This window comes from Scardinius erythrophthalmus (genome assembly GCF_964197995.2).
Source record: "Scardinius erythrophthalmus genome assembly, chromosome: 12".
NCBI classification, from domain to species: Eukaryota; Metazoa; Chordata; class Actinopteri; order Cypriniformes; family Leuciscidae; genus Scardinius; species Scardinius erythrophthalmus.
The window spans coordinates 35,315,931-35,336,734 of NC_138232.1; the positions used below are offsets into that span (position 1 = coordinate 35,315,931).

Below are 20,804 nucleotides of genomic sequence, written 5' to 3' on the forward strand. Positions count from 1 at the left end.
TTTTTTCGGCACGTAATAAAACAATTTAAATTATAATTTTGACTTTTTTCTCACAATTGTGTTTACATCTTGCAATTGTGACTTTATATCTCACAATTCTGAGCAATTGCAAGTTATAAAGTCAGAATTGTGAGATAAAAAAAATTGCAATTACCTTTTTTATTTTTTATTCTGTGGCAGAAACAAGCTTCCATACCTATTATTAATAGTTTATCCAAATTAAGAAACAATAGGTTTACACATGGGTGTCGGAAGCAAAAAAAAAAAAAAAAATGTGGATGGGTCATCCTCCAGAATTTTTTACTGGAGTAGATTAGGGGTGTTCCTCTCTGTGCAATAATGAGTGAAGTGAATGAGTGAGAGTAAAAATGAAACAAGTGCAAATCCGTCTATGCGTGCATCTCTCAGAAATCAGAGCCTGGCAAGAGTAATATCAACTCAAATAGGCTACTACATCATATACCTGTTCTACGATATGATATTGTATGTATATTTAAATGATTTAAATATACAGTAAGCTAAGCTATTATTGTATCAAGAGCTCACAAAACAATTGTTAGAGGTTTTGATACTGTGTTAACTTAAGGTCTATGGCCAATTCACACTGAGAAACAAAGGGCAAAGTGTGCCTTAGTGTCCACATACACACTCTATATATAATACTGTCAAGTTAATTTGCTTGTCTTATGCTTTGGATAGTATGCATGTTGAAATTAATCTATCTCTATACTGGCAGCCCTGCCATGTAGGAAATGGGATGCCAGGCGAAGGAGCCCAGCACCAAAGATGGTCAATGCCAAACCATCCATGACTTGAAGCAGCACAGCTGGGAACTTGAACTAAAGAGTGAACGTGTGTTTTAAAATTTTCTACCTCTATCTTTTTTAATGGCCTTTAGTTTAGATAGACTGACATTGGTGGTTTGTCCATCCTTATTGTGATGTGCCATAGGTAGATTAGATTAATGCCTCAAACAAGTGGCTATTTTTTTTATCTATATTCTTGTTATTGGTAACAATAATTGTTACTTTACAATTATCTGTACTGTGGTTACTGTTAGTTACTAGTAATATTTTTTTTTACCTTTTTATTTTCAGATTAGCTTATTATATTGAGTTCTTATCTGTAACATTATTTATATATTCTAATTATTAATAGTTACATAAATAATAGATACTACAAACTTTATAGTAATAGAGGTTTTAGAAATGTGGGTGTCATTTTTATAAGTCTATTACATCAATAAATGTTTGCTCTTTATACTGGGCTTTTATGTTTATTTATTGGATGTGAACTAAACTGGAAACTTTGTTGTTCTTGCTGAACAGGGATATATTTATATATATATAAATAAATGGCATGTTATTCGTGCACGACAAGTGAGAGATGAGCAGCGTGAGGCGGTTGATGATTATGGTAGAGTTGGGCCCTGACATCCGGAGTCACAGCTGTTTCCACAAAGCATTGTTTACCCAGGTGGGTAAACTGACACGTAAACTAGGGCACGCTATGGTAGAAAACGAAACTAGTTAAGTTTACATATAGCAAATTTCACAATATAACCTTTCGTTTTAATGTGAACGCAAAACGATGTTGCGGCATTGCGCAAACTGTACTGAATGTTTCACAATACGTCTACTGTAGCGCTTTCAGTGTAATGGCCACCAGAGTTGCAACGAACTTCCTGCCATACGTGAACAATTCCAGCTATATTTCCAAAGACTCTCTCCGCATCTGCGAAGCGAACAACAAACAGGAAACGCTCGTGCCGTGAAATTGACAGACGTAAAGCTTTGACCATTCGGTGTCCAGGGGGTCGAATCACGCAGCCAATCACGTCGTAGAAGAAAGGCGGGTCTTCCGTTTACGTGACGCAAATTTCACTGGTAATCTCCGAAGCCCCACCTTTTGTGTTTCCCGCACCGTCAATCAAAAATAAGAAAAAAAATCGACCCGAATCTCCGATCACAGCCCGCCTTTGATTAAAACAATCATGTTGGGAGTTTAAATGAACAGATAAACCTCCGATTTTTTACCTTTTCACGCTATGACTGGTACGTAACACTTAGCCCGATCGAAGCACAGCACCGCCGGTGAGTTTGGAGAACCATTAGCCAAGCGAGCTAGCTCAGTGTTTAATCTTTCTCAGCAGCGACGCTAACCGTTAGCCAGCTAGCCTCACTTTAACAAAGTAAACATTTGAAAAGACTGTTGCTCAGGCAACTGGAAAGCAGAAAGAACCTCCTGATTCGTTTAAATTCCAGGCGGTTTGGCGGCTAATCTCCGCCTTTTCGAGGTGGGAGTTCGTTGAGCATGAATTTGTTTTGAGTTTTTTTTCCTTCTCTCGCTGTGTCTCCGTAGCCCCAGAACAGCCAGCGAAACAGCAGGAAATGGCTGCCTTGGACGTGGACAGCAGTCAGAGCGACTTTCTGCAGCCAGCCAGCGGCGCCCAGGACCAGGTATGCAATTCCCCTGTTGGTTTCTCGCTTCCCCGGCGCTGTCTTGCGGGGTGTTGTGGTGTTTTGGTGAAGTTCACACGTTTTAAATATAGGGGATAAGTCGAACACTTCCTGTGAGCCTTCGCTTTGTACGGCCACCCACTTTCTTACCCATTTAAACCCGCCCATTGTGGGTCGGACAGACTCGCCACCGTCGCCTTGCCCGCTTTACCTGCGGTGATCCCGGGTCACCCCCACGATAGGGGAGGACCCCTCCACCGGGAAAAGCCTCCACCCCTACCCAGGCTGTCACATATCTTCCACAGCTCCACCATTCCCCCTGGAGCGGCTGCGTGCACAGACCTGGCAAACAGAAGCTCTTTGTCACCTTTTGTCATGTGCACTTGGCTTATGAAATATATTCTAGATCATTTATTTGCCTTATATGACAGATGTACGGCCGTTGAAAGACGCTATTGTTTGCTATTAAACAGACGACTGAACCAAAGCCCTGAATGACAGCCTCAAACATCAAAGGCAGCACGAAATGAAAATTCAAAATGATTTAAAAGCATGTTATAGCTCTTAATGTAAATAATTAATCTGTGCATGTTTGTTTTTTATGTTTTGTCTTCATAATGTTTAATTAATTACAGAGCTTGCAGTGTAAACGTTAGACTTCTCCCTGGTGACTTATGCACGACTTCTCAAATAATTTTGTCTGCATAAACCCCAACCCTACAATCTTGTTCATCTTACCTCCATTTGAGTTCAACGCCCACATCTCAGGCCCTGTTTGAACGCATTCGACCACATTAGCCTCTACACCACAAACGCAATCCGGTCAAATGTGTTTTCGACTACTTCTAGAAGTGGTAGAACGTGGATGTGCTCAAAACGCTTTAGACCCTGTTTACACGTGTGTTTAGCATTGTCCTTTTGTGATCCGATTGACCAAAACACATCTTAATACTAGCTGTGAACAGGGCCTGAGAGTTAAAATCCAATCAAGAACTGAAGGACAGAATAAGTTCCTGCCCTACTTTTTTGTTTTCCGATAATCCATTGCACTTGGATGTACGTCCCAATACGGAAGAAAAGATCTGTCGCCCACTTGCATTTCATTGTGCGTTTAAGAACTATGTTTAATGTCAAATGTTCCTTTTCAAGCTAAATTTATTATTTGAAAACTAACTTTATCCTCACTAAAGTCTGATACTATTGGATTTTCAGCATAAACGTCTTTATAACATGGGTGATTATAGTTAAGGCTTATACCCATTAACACCAAGGACGATAACCATATCTATAAAGCTTTAATAATCACTCTAATTTTATGAGAATAGTGAAGTCCACACCACAGCTATAACAATAATGACACACAGGAATGATATCATTGGAATAATTTTCAGAATGATGAATGAAAACATTGACAGCCAATTAGAATCCATTTGACTTAATGAGATCAAGCATTTAAAGCGGCAGTCAACTGCAGCACACAAATGTTGTTGTCCATTGGTGTAGTTGTGAAATGTCTGTGTGTAAGGTCAAATTCATCATGAAGTGCTAATTTAATAGTATTATCTCCACTTCCCAGCAGACCACAGACCTCACGACCATCCAGTTGACGGGCTCCTCTGATCGCTGGGAGGTTCTAACGCCTGTGAGCTCAGTTAAAGATGAGCCATCAGTAGTGCAGGTACCCAGCGGAGGACTTCTGGGCAGCAACGGGCAATATGTGGTGCCACTACAGACTATGGCAGGGCAGACTCAGTCTGTTTTTGTGACTGCTGGGGTAGATGGCACCAGTGCTAATGGGGTGCAGTACCAGGTCATCCCTCAGCTGCAGGGGACGGATGGGGCGTCACTAAGCTATGCAGCATCCACAGACGGAAGCACCCTTGGCACTGACATTGCTATCCTTCCGGATGGAACGCAAGGCATCGCCACCAATGCTAATGACCTCCAGGGCCTACTGAGTCAAAGTGGGCACGTGCAGCAGATACCCACCGTCTCATTGGCCGGCTCAGGGTTTGGCGCACAGGGCCAGGTTGTCGCTAATATGCCGATGGGGCTGCCAGGCAACATCACATTGGTGCCGATAAATAGCTTAAGTAACATGGATCTCGAGTCTCTGGGATTGGCTGGTGCTCAGACCATAGCGACAAGCATTACTGCAGATGGCCAGCTCATCATGACTGGTCCCACCACCTCAACAAGTGATAACCAGGGTGAAAGCAGCAAATGCACAGAGCCACTTAACGCCAACGACGCTAACACTAATGCCTTTGTGCCAACCACCACCTCTTCCACGACGACATCGCTTCCTGAGACAATAGACGGGACTGGAGTTCTCACCCAAGCCACTGCGGTATCAGCCGGGCACCAAGATCCGTCTTACATCCAGCATAACCATACGTCTGGCGGCGAACAGGTGGTGCAGCTCTTATCAGCGCAGACGGCGGATGGAGCAGCGCAGACACTACAAAGCGTGCAGCTGTTGAATGCTGGAACGTTTCTGATCCAAGCTCAAACTGTCTCTCCGACCGGCCAAATCCAGTGGCAGACCTTCCAGGTTCAAGGAGTTCAGAACCTGCAGAATCTGCAGCTGCCTTCTGCTGGTGGGGTCTCATCCTCCCAAATTACCCTTGCACCAGTGCAGACCCTCTCTCTCGGGCAAGCAGGCGCAGTGGGGCAGATCCCGAACCTTCAGACAGTCACGGTTGGTCAGTACCAGCAAGATGAGAACACGGAGGGCCACGCAGGTATGTAGGAATGCACAGACTGAATTGTTGTTTTTTTTGTAAAAAAAAAAAAATACTATGCTTATCTCTAAAAATGTCATTTTTCTTTGAAATAGATTTTTGCAAGTACAATTGGGTGTATTTCTGAATTAATTATTCAGTAACAATGAATGACTAGAAAAGTGATGGAAATTCATTGGTCAAAGGTGTGGGAACCATGAATGAATTAAATGAATTAAATAAAAGTTGGTCTTGACTACTTTTTTCAAAAATTGTGTACCTCCCAGAAGATTCACCTTCTCTGTTTTTGCAGATATTCAAATTAAAGAGGAGCCAGAGTCAGATGATTGGCCGAATTCCACCCTGAACACCAATGATTTGTCGCATCTTCGTGTGCGGTTGGTTGAGGAGGATATGGAGGGGACAGGCCAAGAGGGAAAAAGACTACGTAGAGTAGCCTGCACTTGCCCCAACTGCAAAGAGGCTGGAGGAAGGTAATGTACATGTCAATGCAGAAGCACAAGCTCTGTTTTGAAAACAGACAGTTCCATTGGTTGTGTACATTTTTATTTTATTTTTTACAAGATTTAAAAAATTGTGTGTAATTTCAGAGGTTCAAGTATGGGAAAGAAGAAACAACACATTTGTCATATCCCCGGGTGTGGTAAGGTGTACGGTAAGACGTCTCACCTCCGAGCTCACTTGCGCTGGCACTCAGGAGAGAGACCCTTCATTTGCTCGTGGAGTTACTGTGGCAAGAGATTCACCCGCAGCGACGAACTCCAGCGTCACCGCAGAACACACACAGGTATGGGCACACTGGAAGAGATCAGGGTCTGAAAATACATCATATGTTTTCTTTAGACCCATTATATTGATCCAAATTTGGTTTGCTTCTTCAGGTTAATAGGCTGAGTAGTAGTTCTAGAGGTTCCTCGTTGATATCAGACATGGCTTTACAGTTTTATTTTTGTTTTTCAGGCGAAAAGAAGTTTGTGTGTCCAGAGTGCTCGAAACGTTTCATGCGCAGCGACCATTTGGCCAAACACATTAAAACTCACCAGAACAAAAAAGGGCTAAACTCCAACACTGGGGCAGGTCAGATAGAAGCTGCCGCCCCCTCGGACACCATCATCACCGGGGGTGGAGCCACCCTTATCCTCACCAATTTGCAACAGGCTGGCACCCAGGACCTCCTTTCAAACTCCGACCTCCCACTCCAGTTGGTCACTGTGTCTGCCAGTGAGGTCATGGAGTGACCAAAATCACGCCCACTTTCACAGCTCGTCTGCTTTTCACTATCAATTTTTATATATATATGATAAAAATATATATATATATATTATAAATATATATATTTTAAAAATGACTTATCCATTTATGTTCAATAGCAGTCTTTTGTACAAACAAGGCAAAAAATGACATTAAATGTGGTTGCAGTTTCCACTGACACACATGCTCATTATGAACTCATGCTCATACACAAATACATACACAGAAATGCCTTATTTTGTATCATAATCTGTAGTATAAAATGCTGGAGTTGCATGTGTTTTTACTTTTTCTCATGTATATGTTCAGGGGACGATCATTTGAGAGAGTGTGATTGTGTAATTATGGTACACGGGAAGCCCGGATATGTGTGAGTGATTACAGTGAGATTGTTCTGTGAGAATGACAGCAAGAGAAGGACACAGTCTGCTGTGAGGGAGACTTACTCATGATCTGTCCATTTTATCCTCCTCCCTCTCGGCTGGCCTTCGTCCAAATGTGTCTTCACTCTTTGCTTTCATTTTTATTTGATGTCATGTTAGTGGTCTTTGCGCTCTCGGTCACGTGTCCTCTGGATCTTGTTCGAGGATCTTCTGGTCTCATTGTTCTGCTGCCCACATGCAACTCGAACAAGACATCAGGTGGCAGAGTCAAACAATCGTGTAATAAACTTTCTTTTTCTTGTATCGTTGTTCTTATTGCTCTCCAGATTATTCCTGTAACATTCATAATGTATCTTCCATTTCTTTTTTTTCTTCAGCCCCAAGCTGTTTATAGCCACAATAATGTAGTCTAATACTGATTCTGTTGTATCAAAGACTCCTCGTTTTGATTACTTTTTAAACGTGTAAAATTTGATGTTACTTTTGTACAACCTTTTTTTTTTTTTTTTTTTTTCAAATGGAAAACAATTAAAGTCAAAAACCTTGCTATGACTCTTCATAACTACAAGTTTGTATATGCTTCAGATTTTTTGGTGTTGGTATGTATGTACTGAATGAGAATTATCTGAATGCCCGTATACTTCATAAGGTATGTATACTTCAGAATGTGTACAGTGCAGAGCATGTGGATTACAGAATGCTCCTGGATATTTGGTACACCAAAATATTCATTATACAGCGGAGAACACTGCTGGGTGTACTGCATCCCACAATGCAATGTGCCCAACTTGATCTTACGTTTCCAGTCTCATGAATGTCCCACAATATCAGTTACATTTACATTTTTGGGACACTTGCATAACGGGTTCTTTGAATTGAGCATCGTTGTAACAAATACAGCTGAAGGTAAGTGTGTGCCTTAAGAGAACTTGAGCTTTTAAGAGAAGATTGAGTGAATGTAAATAATAATTCTGGTGGATGAAGGGCTCCTCAAGAGGTAAAGCACAGGGTGTTTAATGCCACACAAGGTTGAGCTCAGTCTAGATTAGAACGCATTTAATCTGCTAATCTGACAATTTCAGGTGTTTTTGTCAACTTAACCCGCTATGAGTTAGCTACTTTAAGTTTAATCTTCTAGAATAAGTCAAATTAATAATTCAATGTAATTTTTTGTGAATAAGTTGATTTAAAAGATTCGGTCACGAAACGGGTCTCTGAGATCTCGATTTAATACTCCATAAAGTGAAACACAATATTTGACCTCGGGGACTGTGAGATTTTCCGATACAATTTGAGCAAAAAATGTGTCAAAATGTAATGTCTAATTTTGGCTGCACCTGAGACAGACAACATCACATATAATGTATATATATATATATATATTTTTTTTTTTTTTTACTTAATGGTGATGAATTTCCTAAACTGTTTGGTGAAATAACCACATCATTAACAACAGCACTGAAATAAAAACGGGCTGTCAATCTGTCAGTCAGAGTCAGAGTCAGATGCGCGTGAACTATGTGAACTGCGCGTGAACTATGTGAAATACGCGTGTTCATTACTATAGCAACACTCCAGGCGCGTTCTTTCAGAATCATGCAGAATCATGTGAATCATCACTTTTAAATGACGAGGAACAGGTTTTTTTACTGAAATAAAGTGTAGCAAAAAGTCTATTATGTTTTATTATGTTTATCAAAAAACATAATATAATAGATATTATGTTTTGCAATGTAGTGAAGAAATAAAGCTTTATATTCACACGCATAAATATATAAAAATAACCCGGCACATGACTATTGCAGTGTCATTTAGTTATCATAACTGCATGACCAATAACAACACCTTCTGCAACTTTAACTGTGTCTTGTCATGTTACTGATAATAACAATACTTATTCATCATTTTCATTTCTTTGAAATCATCAAAATATCATAACTCAATTTGTGGGGTCGTTCGTGCGTTCAAAGACCAGTTTAATTTAGCAAAACAATCATTTCAGGCACATTGCAAGTGAGACGGCTAATTTTTTTTTTTATTGTTTTTTTCTTGTGTGCGTTATAATGAAGGCTTTGTGAAACTGCAGCTTTTCCAGTTTTTTAAATGACACTCCTTCCTATACCAACTACGAACACATTTTCTATCATGTATGTCTATGAAAGACGTTTGAACCAATCAGAGTAGGTATGTGCCGCCCCGCCCCGATCTGCAGTCTGCAGTCAGGTCCCTCTAGACTCATTCCCACATTGTCAATTACTCTGGGTCAAGCAAGCTTTCGTAATTTTCCACGCTGTTCAAAATGATATAGGGAACGGTTCAAGCACATTTTTTTTACGTTTCAGTTCTTCAAAGAACACTTTTGCGGACATTTAAACGTTGGCGTCAGTAGAGGCCAGTGTGCTACTTCTAGTCAGTGACAGCAAATCACTTCATTTTAAAGGTGTGAGTCTGAGCGGAGCGCCACAGGATGCTGTAGATTTAAGTTGCTGTTAGCTTAATTTCTCAACTGAATGATAAAAATACATGTGTATTAGATGAATGACGGTGCATCAGATCAGCTCAATTTATCCAGCTGGATGTGTGTAGGTATCAAGTTATTCAGTGTGTTTAGCAAACATACACCTGACACCCTTGCTGGCTTTTCCAATGCGCACTCGGGTTTCATTAGTACCAGGTGTGTGCTTCTCTCACACAACGGGGGTACAGATACACAAAAGCCATTGACCCTGTTACCATAGTGGCCTGACTCTACAGGAGGAGTTCAGTTTCTCTCCCCCACTGGAGAAGGCAAAGGACGACCCAGGACATCGTCCATTTTTGTGATGGAAATATACTGATGATATAAAAACTGCTGGATCAGACTCAGAAAACTGATAGAAGTCTGCTAGAGGTAAGAGATACCACGAAATGATAAATTCTTAGGTTGGTAGATTTAAATGGACAATTTACCCTGGACTTTAGGACATGGGTAGTTCCCCTCTTTTCTTTTGGGTTTCAGTATGGCTGAGGCCGGTGTAGGCCTACGTGTTCCTATGGACCAGGTGAAGATGAGCGCCATCTCTGATGAGAGAGTGGACTTCATTAGGGAACAGGCGTTCACCATTCTACGTCTCAAAACAGACAAATGGAACCGTTTTATTGGATTGGAGGAGAATCAGAGGGCTCTGCTTGACTTCCTGGACCAGGGCTCGCGAGAGTACCTCATTTTGTTTGTGGGACCAGGAGGAACTCTTCATACAGGAGATGAACATGTGAGTAGGGGAGAGCCGGGCACAACATAACGCTCTTTGGCTTTCTCAGTTTGTGTAAACCTACTTATGAGTATTTATTTTCCCCCACATTAATTTCACTCGGCTAATACAATTGTGTGGTTTTGTTTCATTAATACAGTGTATACTTTTTGCTTTATTTATCCCGAAAGAATGGAAGTGAAATGTGACAACATGCCCCATAGGTTGGGCATTTTGTAACATGCAAGGGGCACATTGTAACATGATCATGTGACAGCTTAAAATGTTATCTGATCTTATCAAAACATATACAAGACAAACTAAAATTTGTTCTCAATAAAATACAATTATTAAGTTTTTCATATAAAATAATGGCATTTTTTAATAATTAGAAATAAACACATTTTTGAGTTTGACAACAAACACACTGGAAAACACAAAACATAATAATAATTAATTTCTGAACATTGATTCTCAGTCTTTATTTACCTCTTTTCATGTTTTCTCAATAGAATTCCTAAAAGTAGTTAATGTGAATTATATCGCTAACATCACAGAATAGCATAGTTCTAATAGGGGCACATTGTAGCGCAGTGTTACAATGTGCCCCACCCGCGCAACTGGGATTTAAACCCTGCTAGTGTCTTCTGCTAGATTAGAGGTTAAAATAATATCAGATTTGTCTAATTTTAAATAAACACAAAAAACAGAGATAAAGATTTCTGAATTTTGGCACCATTTTTTCTCTATACAGTGTTGATATGGAAACTAGTAAATACACTAAGTTTTGTCATGCTAGCATGTGTGGAATTATTTAAAACAAGTGTGTTCCAACTAGCTTGAGGTGGTGCCCGGTCACCCCTATATCAAATGCACTCATACGCACTCATCTTAAATGTTGGGACTAACAGAAAATTCACAGTCTGCTTTGCTGTGTTCTTGCTGTGTTGGAAGGCCATGTAGCATTTCTACTGGAAGTGTCTCCCAGGTTCAATGCACTGATTGGCTTTTGGTATTCGAAATAAGTCATCACTTGTTTCGAGTGCTTTCGCTTCTGAAAGCACTACGCCCGTCTTTTCCTCCCCAAAGAGCTCCTCTCCCTGGAGGACCAAGCTTTTGTGTGTTCTTAAAAAAAAGAAGGGTGTCATCTCCAAAACCACCTTTAGAACCCAGCTCTGGCTTGGAGAGGTTCCAGCACAACCCATGGACCACGCTCCTGTGCTCATCTCTCAGGTAACCAGACATTTCTCAGCCCTGTTGCACCTTTTAGAATAGAAATCATAACTCTTATTTTCTCTGAGAGCAGGTGTGAATTAAAAAATCTACAGTCAGTGAGTGTGTGTTTGCGTAGGTGTTCGTCTCAGTGCTGGGAAGTCCCCTGAATCAGTCCGCCTGGCCACGGGTGGTCGGTCAGGACATTTGCAGGCACCTTGAGCATCTGTGCAGTGAAGCAGTCACACTGAGAGGGCGAGCACAAGGGCGAACTCTACTCCCCCTGCCGCTGTGTGTGGAGAGAAAAGATGAGCACCAGCTCAGGTGTGAGCGTGTGCCTGTCAATCATTCAATCATCTTTTTCAAACATTTACCAAGTTTGTGATGTCATGTAACATTTGTGTGTCTGTGTAGGTCGGATTTCTGTCTGATTGACAGGGCGTTATTGTACTCCATTGAGACCATGGTGATCCAGTGGTGTGGACTGATGGGCTCTGTGCTGCAGCGGGACTCGTCTAAGCTCCTGCACCAGGGGGACCACCCGGGCCCCACAGTCGAGCTCCGTTTCTGGACTAAGCAGAAAGAAAACTTATTAGGAATCCAGAAACAGGTGGAAATGAAGTCGATTTCCGTGTGTATGCTTTAATTCATGTTTTAAATGTGCTGACGTCACAGTTTAGGATATAAGACCTTTCGTTATAGTGCTTGCAGGACAAAAATATTTTTCATTCATTATTACAGCCCATCTCATTGAGACAAACTTTATTTAAAGATTTTTATTTTTGTTGTCTCCTTGGAAATCTACTGATACAAATAGTAAAAGTTTTTACCATTGTCATTGTAGAAATGTAATGCATGTTACCAGGAAACCTGTTTGGTGATACTATAGTGGTGAAGAAACTAGATTAATATATTAAAATTGGAGATGAATGGTCGGTGTTCAAAATATGAAAAAACACCAGTGATTGTATATAATATTTGTGATCTCTTTCTATCATTGACATTAATTGTTATTGGCTTTAATCAAATATCTAGGTTATATTTAATCAGTCTCACAATAAACTTCTCATAAATTTCACAAACTAAAGTTTACCACAAATAAACACTATTAATGTTCTCCCATCCGACTACTAGTATTTCCTTCTGGAAATGAGAATCAATTGTCATTTATTACAACCTAATTTTATGTTTATTTTAACGGTAAAATTGACTGAATTTAAATTGACTCCAACTCTGGTTTATTTGTGCAGCTGCAGAACCCAAAAGTTGATCAGGTGCTGGAAATTCTGCTGAGGATCAAGAGCAGTTACTATGATTCCTTTTATGGCATTATTCAAAAAGTCAACCATGGTAATCGCATCTTAAATGTGTTCAGACACTCTAATTCAACTTGATTTTGATGTAAACTGCATTATATGTATGTCATTACTTGCATAATGTAGTGTGGTCTTATCGTTCAATCCTAGGCTGATAAATGAAAGCTTATAGGTTCAAATCCCACACTGGACCCTCAAAGCTATTGTCTACTCATTTTTTTTCTAGCGGTGATGGAGGCAGAAAGCATAGACCTACACTTGAGGACCTTACGGCGGCCCATAGCTGCGTTCGAGGAGCGGAGCTTCACTGATCTGGAGCCTCTGATTCCCGCTCTGTTTCACACACTTGCTCTCATCTGGACACACTCTCACTTCTACTGCCGCCCAGCTCGCATCGTCACGCTACTCACAGAGTTCTGCAACCTACTCATTGACAAGGTGTGTTTGTTTGCTTATGTGAATTCTTATTATCCTCTTATCTAGACTATTTTTGTATAATGTGTGTTTGTGTACATATGTTTCTGCAGGCGTCTGTGTATCTAATTCCTGAGGAGCTCTTCAAAATGGAGTTGGAGGAGGGTATGGACCGGGTTCAGAAGGCCATCCAGGTGTTTTGGACATTCAAGCGCAGTTTCCAGCAGCACCGAGACAAACTGACACCCACTGGACCATATGGCCGGCCAGGACTTGCAGTCAAACCGTGGGACTTTCCCTCTGAGCTTGTGTTTCACCGCACTGACTATATCATGGAGAGACTGCGCATGATTGAGGTGTGTTCACACACATCCATCCCCACTGAAAAAAAAAAATACAAATCCTGAAAAATTCAAATGTTTGCCCAAGAAACATGCATGACAAGATTGTAAAATGAAACATTTCTATGTACTCCTTCACACAGAGTTTGTAATATTGTAATTTTTTTTTCCTTTGGCAATACCGTCGATAAATAAAAACATTTACGGACAAAATATTTGTACTTGGCTTAAATAATTTTCTTTTTTTAGTGCATATCATTTAGGTATTTGGTTGTATCAGATGTGGTAAAGTCAGTGATTAGACCATTATTACACTTTAAAAAAATCTTGATGATGTTAGCTACTTTTTAAGCAATTTTATTCATCTTTTTTTAAGCATTTTTAAATTAATTCAGTGTACGTCTTTCAGAAGTTGTTTGCCTCAGCTCTGGACTTTCTAAAGCTGGAGCGGATTGAGCTGGGCGGCTCTAGAGGAAAGATTCTCAGTGATATGGTGTACAGCATGAATGACGAGTTCATGGACAGCTGGAGAACTTTGAGAGAGAGCAAATATGATCCACTTGACTACAACAACAAGGTATATAATGTTGTGAAATATTATTACAATGTAAAATGTAAAAAATGTTATTTTAATAATATATTTTAAAATGTAATTTATTCCTGTGAATAGCTGAATAGGCAAAGCTGAATTTGCAGCATCATTACATCATTACATCATTACAGTCTTCAGTGTCACATGATCCTTCAGAAATCAACCTAATATGCTGATTTGCTGCTCAAGATTTTTTTAGTAGTATTATTATTATTATTATCAGTGTTGCTTAATATTTTTTGTTGAAACCATGCCACATGATACATCCAGGATTCTTTGATGAATATAAAAGCATTTATTTGAAATAGAAATCTTTTGTTACACTATAAATCTCTTTACTGTCATTTTCAATGCATCCTTGCTGAATAAAAGTACCAATCAAAAAGAAAATCAAATAATCTTACTGACCCCAAACTTTTGAACAATAGTGTATGTGCTCATATTCATATACATATGTGTACAATCACACTCTCCCCTGTGTTTTCTAGGAGTTTGTTTGTGACTATAATCGATTCATGGAACAGAACAGAGATTTTGACCAGAGACTGGGAACAGTAATAAACTTGGCCTTCCAACACTCCCCAGGCTTAGAGTCTGCTTTTAAGGTATCACACACACACATGCACACACACACAAGCACACAAACACACACACAGCGGCTCAGTAATGAAGGAACAGACTTGCATGCAGTCTGCCAAACACAAACACAAGACTTTACTGTTTAGTCACTTAAGTGTGTTTGGGAAAATCCTCTCTTTTAGTCACTAACAGTGAAAACCTGTGTGTGTAGCTCCTACAGATCTTTGGTACTCTGTTGGAGAGGCCGAGGGTTCACCAGCTTTTTGCTCCAAACTACTCTCAGCTGCTGCTCATGTTCCAGGAGGAGGTCAACCTCTGTCAGCACATGCTGGAAACCCACAGAGAGAAGGTTTGAATGACATAATTTCAGAATGAAATTTGGGAGAATTTTACCAAATGAGTTTTAGTAGCAATTGGTGCTTTTGAAGAATCTTTTTTTTTTTAAATCAGGGATTCAGAGAGCATTCCGATGGTTCGCCACTAGAGGGCGCTGATCTGGTGAACCCAGGAACGAGTCAATAATTTTAACTGATCTTGGGTCAATTTTATAATGTAGGTTCTGGAAATTTCCAAAACTTTTAGCCTTTTATGTTCAAACCGGAGTCAGAAAGATGGAGAGACAACATTTCTGAATGGTTAGTTGGTGAATTTATGTAGCTTATGTGCAGTGTTGGGGAAAGTTACTTTTAAAAGTAATGCATTACAATATTGCGTTACTCCCCAAAAAAGTAACTAATTGCATTACTTAGTTACTTTTTATGAAAAGTAATGTGTTGCGTTACTTTTACGTTACTTTTTCTTCTCACCTGGGCTGGGCTTGCTTGTTTGTTTTTTTAATAACAAGACCAACAGAAAAGTTATATTTTTGGCAAATGTTAAGGCCCTTTCACACCAAAAGTGAACTGAATAAGCCTCAGGCTGAAGGAAATGTATATTTACGCTTGTACAGTAAAGGGTGCCGCTCAAACTAACCTTTCAGCTGCGCTGCTGTTCTGGATTAAAGAACAATAACATACAGGAGAAGGAAGTTCAACACTCTTATTTCTAAATCTTATAAAGTAATTTTTGCTTATTAGTATGGTTGAATTAGATCATTGAAGGTCAGCAGCAAAGACATTAATAAAGTGAGATTAAATTCACAAAGTATATTTGTGTAATTTAATAGTTAATTATAAAAGTTGAGTAAAATTCTGAGATTGCATTTTACTGTTTTTATTTATTTTGAGCAGTGAGTTCACATTTACTCTAGAACTACAATAACCATCATGTTTACACAGCGCACACACCACCACCTCACTTTGTTTCTCTCAACATGGGGACAGGAGAGCTGTCAGTCAAGAAATGTGAAAAAGTAACTAGCGTTACTTATTTGGAAAAGTAACTTAGATATTTTATTGCAAATTGAAAAAGTAATGCATTACTTTACTAGTTACTTGAAAAAGTAATCTGATTACGTAACTCAAGTTACTTGTAATGAGTTACCCCCAACACTGCTTATGTGTAGTTATCTTCTAGTCATTAATTAGCATATTCTGTCTTGATAATCTATAAATCGTGTTTCCCGGGGGCAGGGTTTATGTAAATTCTAGGGTTGGTGATGTCACTAACCCGGGAGGAATGTCGTGTAGTCCCTACCAGCCGTTTGTTGTAGTCCTTAAAAAGCTATTTCTTTAAAAGAAAATATCTCCCTTTGCTTTGAACTTTGAGCGTCGTAACTTTGCAGATGTTGTTTATGCTCAAACAGCAACATCGCACACTAACTAAAGTTAGAAAAGTGAAATCATAATCAACAACCCCTTTAAACTGTTGTCTCATACTAATTGTAGGAGTCATGTTTCTATGCAGGTCCCACCTTGCTTTATGAAAGCCCACCCACTTGAATATTTCTGGCCTCGCCCCTGCAGTCAGTATGCTTATATTTAAATAATACTTGATTATTTTATGAATTATATAACCGGTAGTTCTGGCATGGTCGGGAATTTTCTGTTACTCTCTTTAGGTGTTACATCTTTGCGCCAGTAGGTGTCTTTCTTTATGAGTGAGTCATTGAATCATCATCCATTCAAAATAACTGATTCATTCAGGAACATTCACTGTACAAAGTAAATGAATATGAGGCACGCGATTGGCCAACGGCTGTTAAGCATGTAGCGTTAACATTCTAACACTGCAAAATATGATTATGCAAACAGCAAGGCTCTTAACTTAAATTTTCTTTGGATAAAAGCATACTCACTGACTTTTGCGCTGTTGTTTGTGTTTCTGTGCAGCTGAGGAACGGCTGTCCTGTCCTTGGTAAAAACATGCCAGCCGTTGCTGGTAACCTGAAATGGTCTCAAGAACTCAGAGAACGGATCCTGTCAAACCGCAGTAACCTCTGCCAGCTTACACATATGTAAACAAGAACCCATCACACATGTACAACACTCACACAAATAAACATACATTTGCTTCTGGTGCCATATTTAACAATGTAACTTATGCCGTACTCTTTGCGTGTGTGTATTAGGCCATTAGACAGTCCTGAGACACAACAGGTGTTGCAGGTGTGTGAGTGTGTATTGGAGGTTCTGGATCAAATGGATGAAGAAGTCTACACTAACTGGAGTGTTGATTTAGATGAGTTGTGCCACACACATCTGAATGAACCACTGCTGATATTGGATGAGGAGAGCAGCTTTTACAGCGTGAACTTTAACCCTACTGTAAGAAACATTCATGAACTCACATCACATATTTTCCTTTTACTTCTATTGTTCTTAAATTTGGCTAAGTAAGCTAGATCTGCTTGCCAAGGCAGTATCTAGAGGCCAGAATGTCATAGAGACCGCTGATCGCTTTTAACTGCACCATCATGCAATAAAATGCAATAAAAATTCATCTATTTTCTAAATGCATGTTATAGATCTTATTGTGAATGATTCATCCATGTATTTTTTTACCTAAATTTATAATCAAAATGGAAAAACTGAAAGATCACGACTTTAAAGGGTTAGTTCACTCAAAAATAGTGCTGTCAGATTGATTAATCGCATCTAGTGATTGTTTATATAACGATCAAAAGTTTGTTTATATGATATGTGTGTATCTATATTATTATATTTATATACATTACATATATATCAATATAATAATATATACAAACACATATATTATGCAAACACAAAGTTTTATGTTAAATGCGATTTAATCTTGATTAATCGATTTGACAGAACTACTCAAAAATAAAAGAATTCTGGCATCAGTTACTCGCCCTCATGTCATTCCAAACACTTTTGTTCATCTTTAAAACACAAATGAACATTTTTTTTTTTAAACCTGAGAGATTTCTGTTCCTCTATTAAAAAGTCCATTCCCCCAAACTTTTAATTTTAATAGACTGAATTTAGGATTTACATTATTAAAGATGACCAGGTTTGGAAGATGAAATTCTTATGGGTTTGAAATAACAAGTTGGTGAGTAAATGATGACAGAATTTTCATTATGGGTGATTTAACTCTTCAGTCACCTTGCAGCCACCTAACAATGCCTTAGGAACAACCCAGAATTTTGTTCAAAACTATTTTCATTTGTGGAGCAAAAATACACAAAGTAACTGGCAATATTGCATCTTAAGTTAAAGATACAATTGCAATGCAATGGCCATGGCTGCGTTCACACACTTGACATTTAAAAAAAGAATAAGCTAATATCAATAATTTTATAGTTATTATCCCTTTACAAACTATTAGTTATTGCAGGATGTCCCAAAATTGTTGAGTGAGTTAGTTTGTTTAAGATTTAACTAACTTTTTGTCACACAAATATTTTGTCCCCCAAAGTAAAGCTCAGAAACAATGCTTTCCCCATGTTTACTGCTGTGTGATGTGGTTGTTTCAGTTGACATCTGTTTTGAGGGAAGTTAAGTATCTTGGAATTCTGAAGAACCACAAAATTCCCAAGGCTGCTGTGAGTCTGTACTCTAAATGGGAAATGCTTCACATGGTGAGACTGTGTGGCCATCTGTGCCTTTATATTTGCCAAGAAAATAGCTCTGTTTATTCAGTTCTTTCAATCTTCTTTTGTCTCTCTCTTTCTCTCTCTCTGTGTGCATGTTTAGTACACCAGTACTCTGTTCCAGATCACTCAGTGGTATAATAAACTGCAGAGCACAATCCTGGCTGTTGAGCTGCGTTTGGTAGAGTCTGAGCTGGAGGAAGTGAGGTGTACTTTAATGCCAGCGTTAAAGGAACTGCGGTGGAGTGATGAGCAGCTCGCTGACTACATCAAGAGGTACCCAACTAATCTAGTGTAAAAATACACTGCCCGGCCAAAAAAAAAAAGTCAATATGCTAATGCTTAAGAGTCTATGATTGGATCATTATTGCAGCGATTTTTATGTTTCTAGCATGTTATATGTTTGGCAACGGTTCTTCTAACCCTAATTGATGGAGTGTGTAGCTTTTCATTTCTTAAACGACTATGAAGACACACACATCATGGCCATATTCCTGGATGACAATGTCAAGATTCATCAGGCTCAAATTGTGAATGGTTGAATGGTTGGTTCCCTGCATGAAGAATCATTTTCACACATGAATTGGCAGCGCTGAGTAAAGACCTTAAATTCATTGAATCTTTGGGATGTGCTGGAGGAGACTTTACAGAGTGCTGGACTCTTGCATTGTAAATACAAGATCTTGACCAAAAATTGATACACCTCTTGATGGAAATAACATCCCAACATTTATTTCCATCAAGAGGTGTATACATTTTTGGTCAAGATCTTGTATTTACAATGCAAGAGTCCAGCACTCTAAAGTCTCCTCCAGCATATCCCAAAGACTTTCAATGAATTTAAGGTATGGACGCAGAGCGATTTTTGTGCTAACATTTTAAGAACATTATTAAAGACCATATAACTCTTAATAAATGTTCTATTAACATTACTGGAAGAATGTTTGTCATAACTTTGAGAGAACATTACCAAAACGTTAGCTTGTTCTGAGAACGTTCCCTGTTATCTAGGTAACTGATATATTCTCAAAAATGTATGTCATATAATTGGTCTATTATGCAAAGGTGCTTATGCTAACGAGTACTCTTGTGTGTGCTTGTAGCACACGTGATCTGGTGCGTGGTGTGTCGGAGCGTGTCCAGAAGAGCAAGGCTAACTTGGAGAAACTGCAGGGGCTGATGGGAGTTTTCAGTCACTCTGCCTGCATTACGCGTAGAACTAATCATCGTGGCAATTTACTCAACCTCACAGACGTAGAGGAGAACTTCAAGCGGCAGTACGCTCTCGTCGCTCGCACGGGAGAGAAGATACATGAGCTTGTGCAGGTGTTGGTTTCACTGTTTGATTCAACACAATGAAAGTTCTGAAGCATTGATTGATAGAGATGGAGCAGGGAACCTGTTACACATTGCCTAAAATAACATGCATTTGCTACCACATTAAATTACTTATATACTTTATATTCTGAGTGGGTGATTTGACCAAAATCTTCACAATAAGAGAAATTTTATTTCATCATGATGACATGATGATCTAACGGTAGCATTCACGTAAGAAGTACTACAGAGATTGAATATTCAAAAGTAAAAATATCGCACTTCATAACTCTGTTTAACATCAAGCATGTTCCGTAGTTTATTTTTTCATTCATGCATGTTTTTAATCGCTCTTAACTTGTCAACAAACTTTATTGCAAAAAAAAACTCAACATACACAAAATAGCAAAATATCTAATGATAGACACTTTATCATCACCACGATATACTGCCCAGCTCTACTTTATATATAAGCCATTAAAGGTCCCGTATTATGCCCCTTTTCACAAGATGTAAAATAAGTCTCTGATGTCCCCAGAGTGTGTATGTGAAGTTTCAGCTCAAAATACCCAACAGATCATTTTTTACAGCATGTTTAAATTGTCATTTTTTGGGACTCAGAAAAACACGCGTTTTAGTGTGTGCCCTTTAAATGCAAATAAGCTGCTGCTGGACGACACAGGGGGCGGAGCTTCATGAGCTCGCGCACAGTCTCTCAGGACAAATTCATCTCACAGAATGATGATAATATCAGAAACTCTCAGTAATGGTGTTCAGTTCGAGTCGGACAATAATGCCTACAGAGTCAGAGTGCTGTATAGAGATGAAACAGGTATAGTTTAGTAGTTTAATTACGGTTATTATAACGTATTTGTCATCTGCTTGTATGTATCCATTATTTATTAATAGCCTACAAGTCTGCTGTCTGAATGATGATCAAACATATACTGATGAGTTTAATAAAGTTTA

The 20,804-nt window shown here is 39.1% G+C and overlaps 2 protein-coding genes across 6 annotated transcripts in view; both read left to right on the top strand.

Annotated features, from left to right (window-relative positions):
* The first annotated feature begins 623 nt into the window (after positions 1-623).
* sp3b (Sp3b transcription factor) lies at positions 624-6,587 on the top strand. Of its 5 annotated transcripts, none has more exons than XM_081380999.1 (6): positions 624-852; positions 2,362-2,459; positions 4,036-5,203; positions 5,496-5,676; positions 5,794-5,990; positions 6,164-6,587. In XM_081380999.1, the coding sequence occupies exons 1-6, from the start codon at positions 753-755 to the stop codon at positions 6,439-6,441; spliced, it is 2,022 nt and encodes a 673-aa protein (XP_081237125.1). In that variant the 5' UTR covers positions 624-752; the 3' UTR covers positions 6,442-6,587. The 5 variants fall into 5 exon arrangements, with proteins under 5 accessions (XP_081237125.1, XP_081237126.1, XP_081237127.1 ...); XM_081381000.1 differs by having other exon boundaries at positions 4,039-5,203; XM_081381001.1 differs by lacking the exon at positions 624-852 and adding an exon at positions 1,943-2,054.
* A 3,249-nt stretch (positions 6,588-9,836) lies between these two features.
* Positions 9,837-20,804, top strand: part of dnah9l (dynein, axonemal, heavy polypeptide 9 like) — a gene marked incomplete at its 5' end in the record, with an annotated part of 45,706 nt that continues 34,738 nt past the window's right edge. The window contains 15 exons of the mRNA XM_081380524.1: positions 9,837-10,088; positions 11,157-11,300; positions 11,419-11,603; positions 11,694-11,889; positions 12,530-12,629; positions 12,822-13,033; positions 13,123-13,365; positions 13,760-13,927; positions 14,431-14,547; positions 14,733-14,870; positions 16,792-16,916; positions 17,031-17,147; positions 18,344-18,506; positions 18,622-18,794; positions 19,622-19,844. Of these exons, the coding sequence (XP_081236650.1) occupies positions 9,837-10,088; positions 11,157-11,300; positions 11,419-11,603; positions 11,694-11,889; positions 12,530-12,629; positions 12,822-13,033; positions 13,123-13,365; positions 13,760-13,927; positions 14,431-14,547; positions 14,733-14,870; positions 16,792-16,916; positions 17,031-17,147; positions 18,344-18,506; positions 18,622-18,794; positions 19,622-19,844 (2,556 nt within the window). The remainder of the gene's footprint in view (positions 10,089-11,156; positions 11,301-11,418; positions 11,604-11,693; positions 11,890-12,529; positions 12,630-12,821; positions 13,034-13,122; positions 13,366-13,759; positions 13,928-14,430; positions 14,548-14,732; positions 14,871-16,791; positions 16,917-17,030; positions 17,148-18,343; positions 18,507-18,621; positions 18,795-19,621; positions 19,845-20,804) is intronic.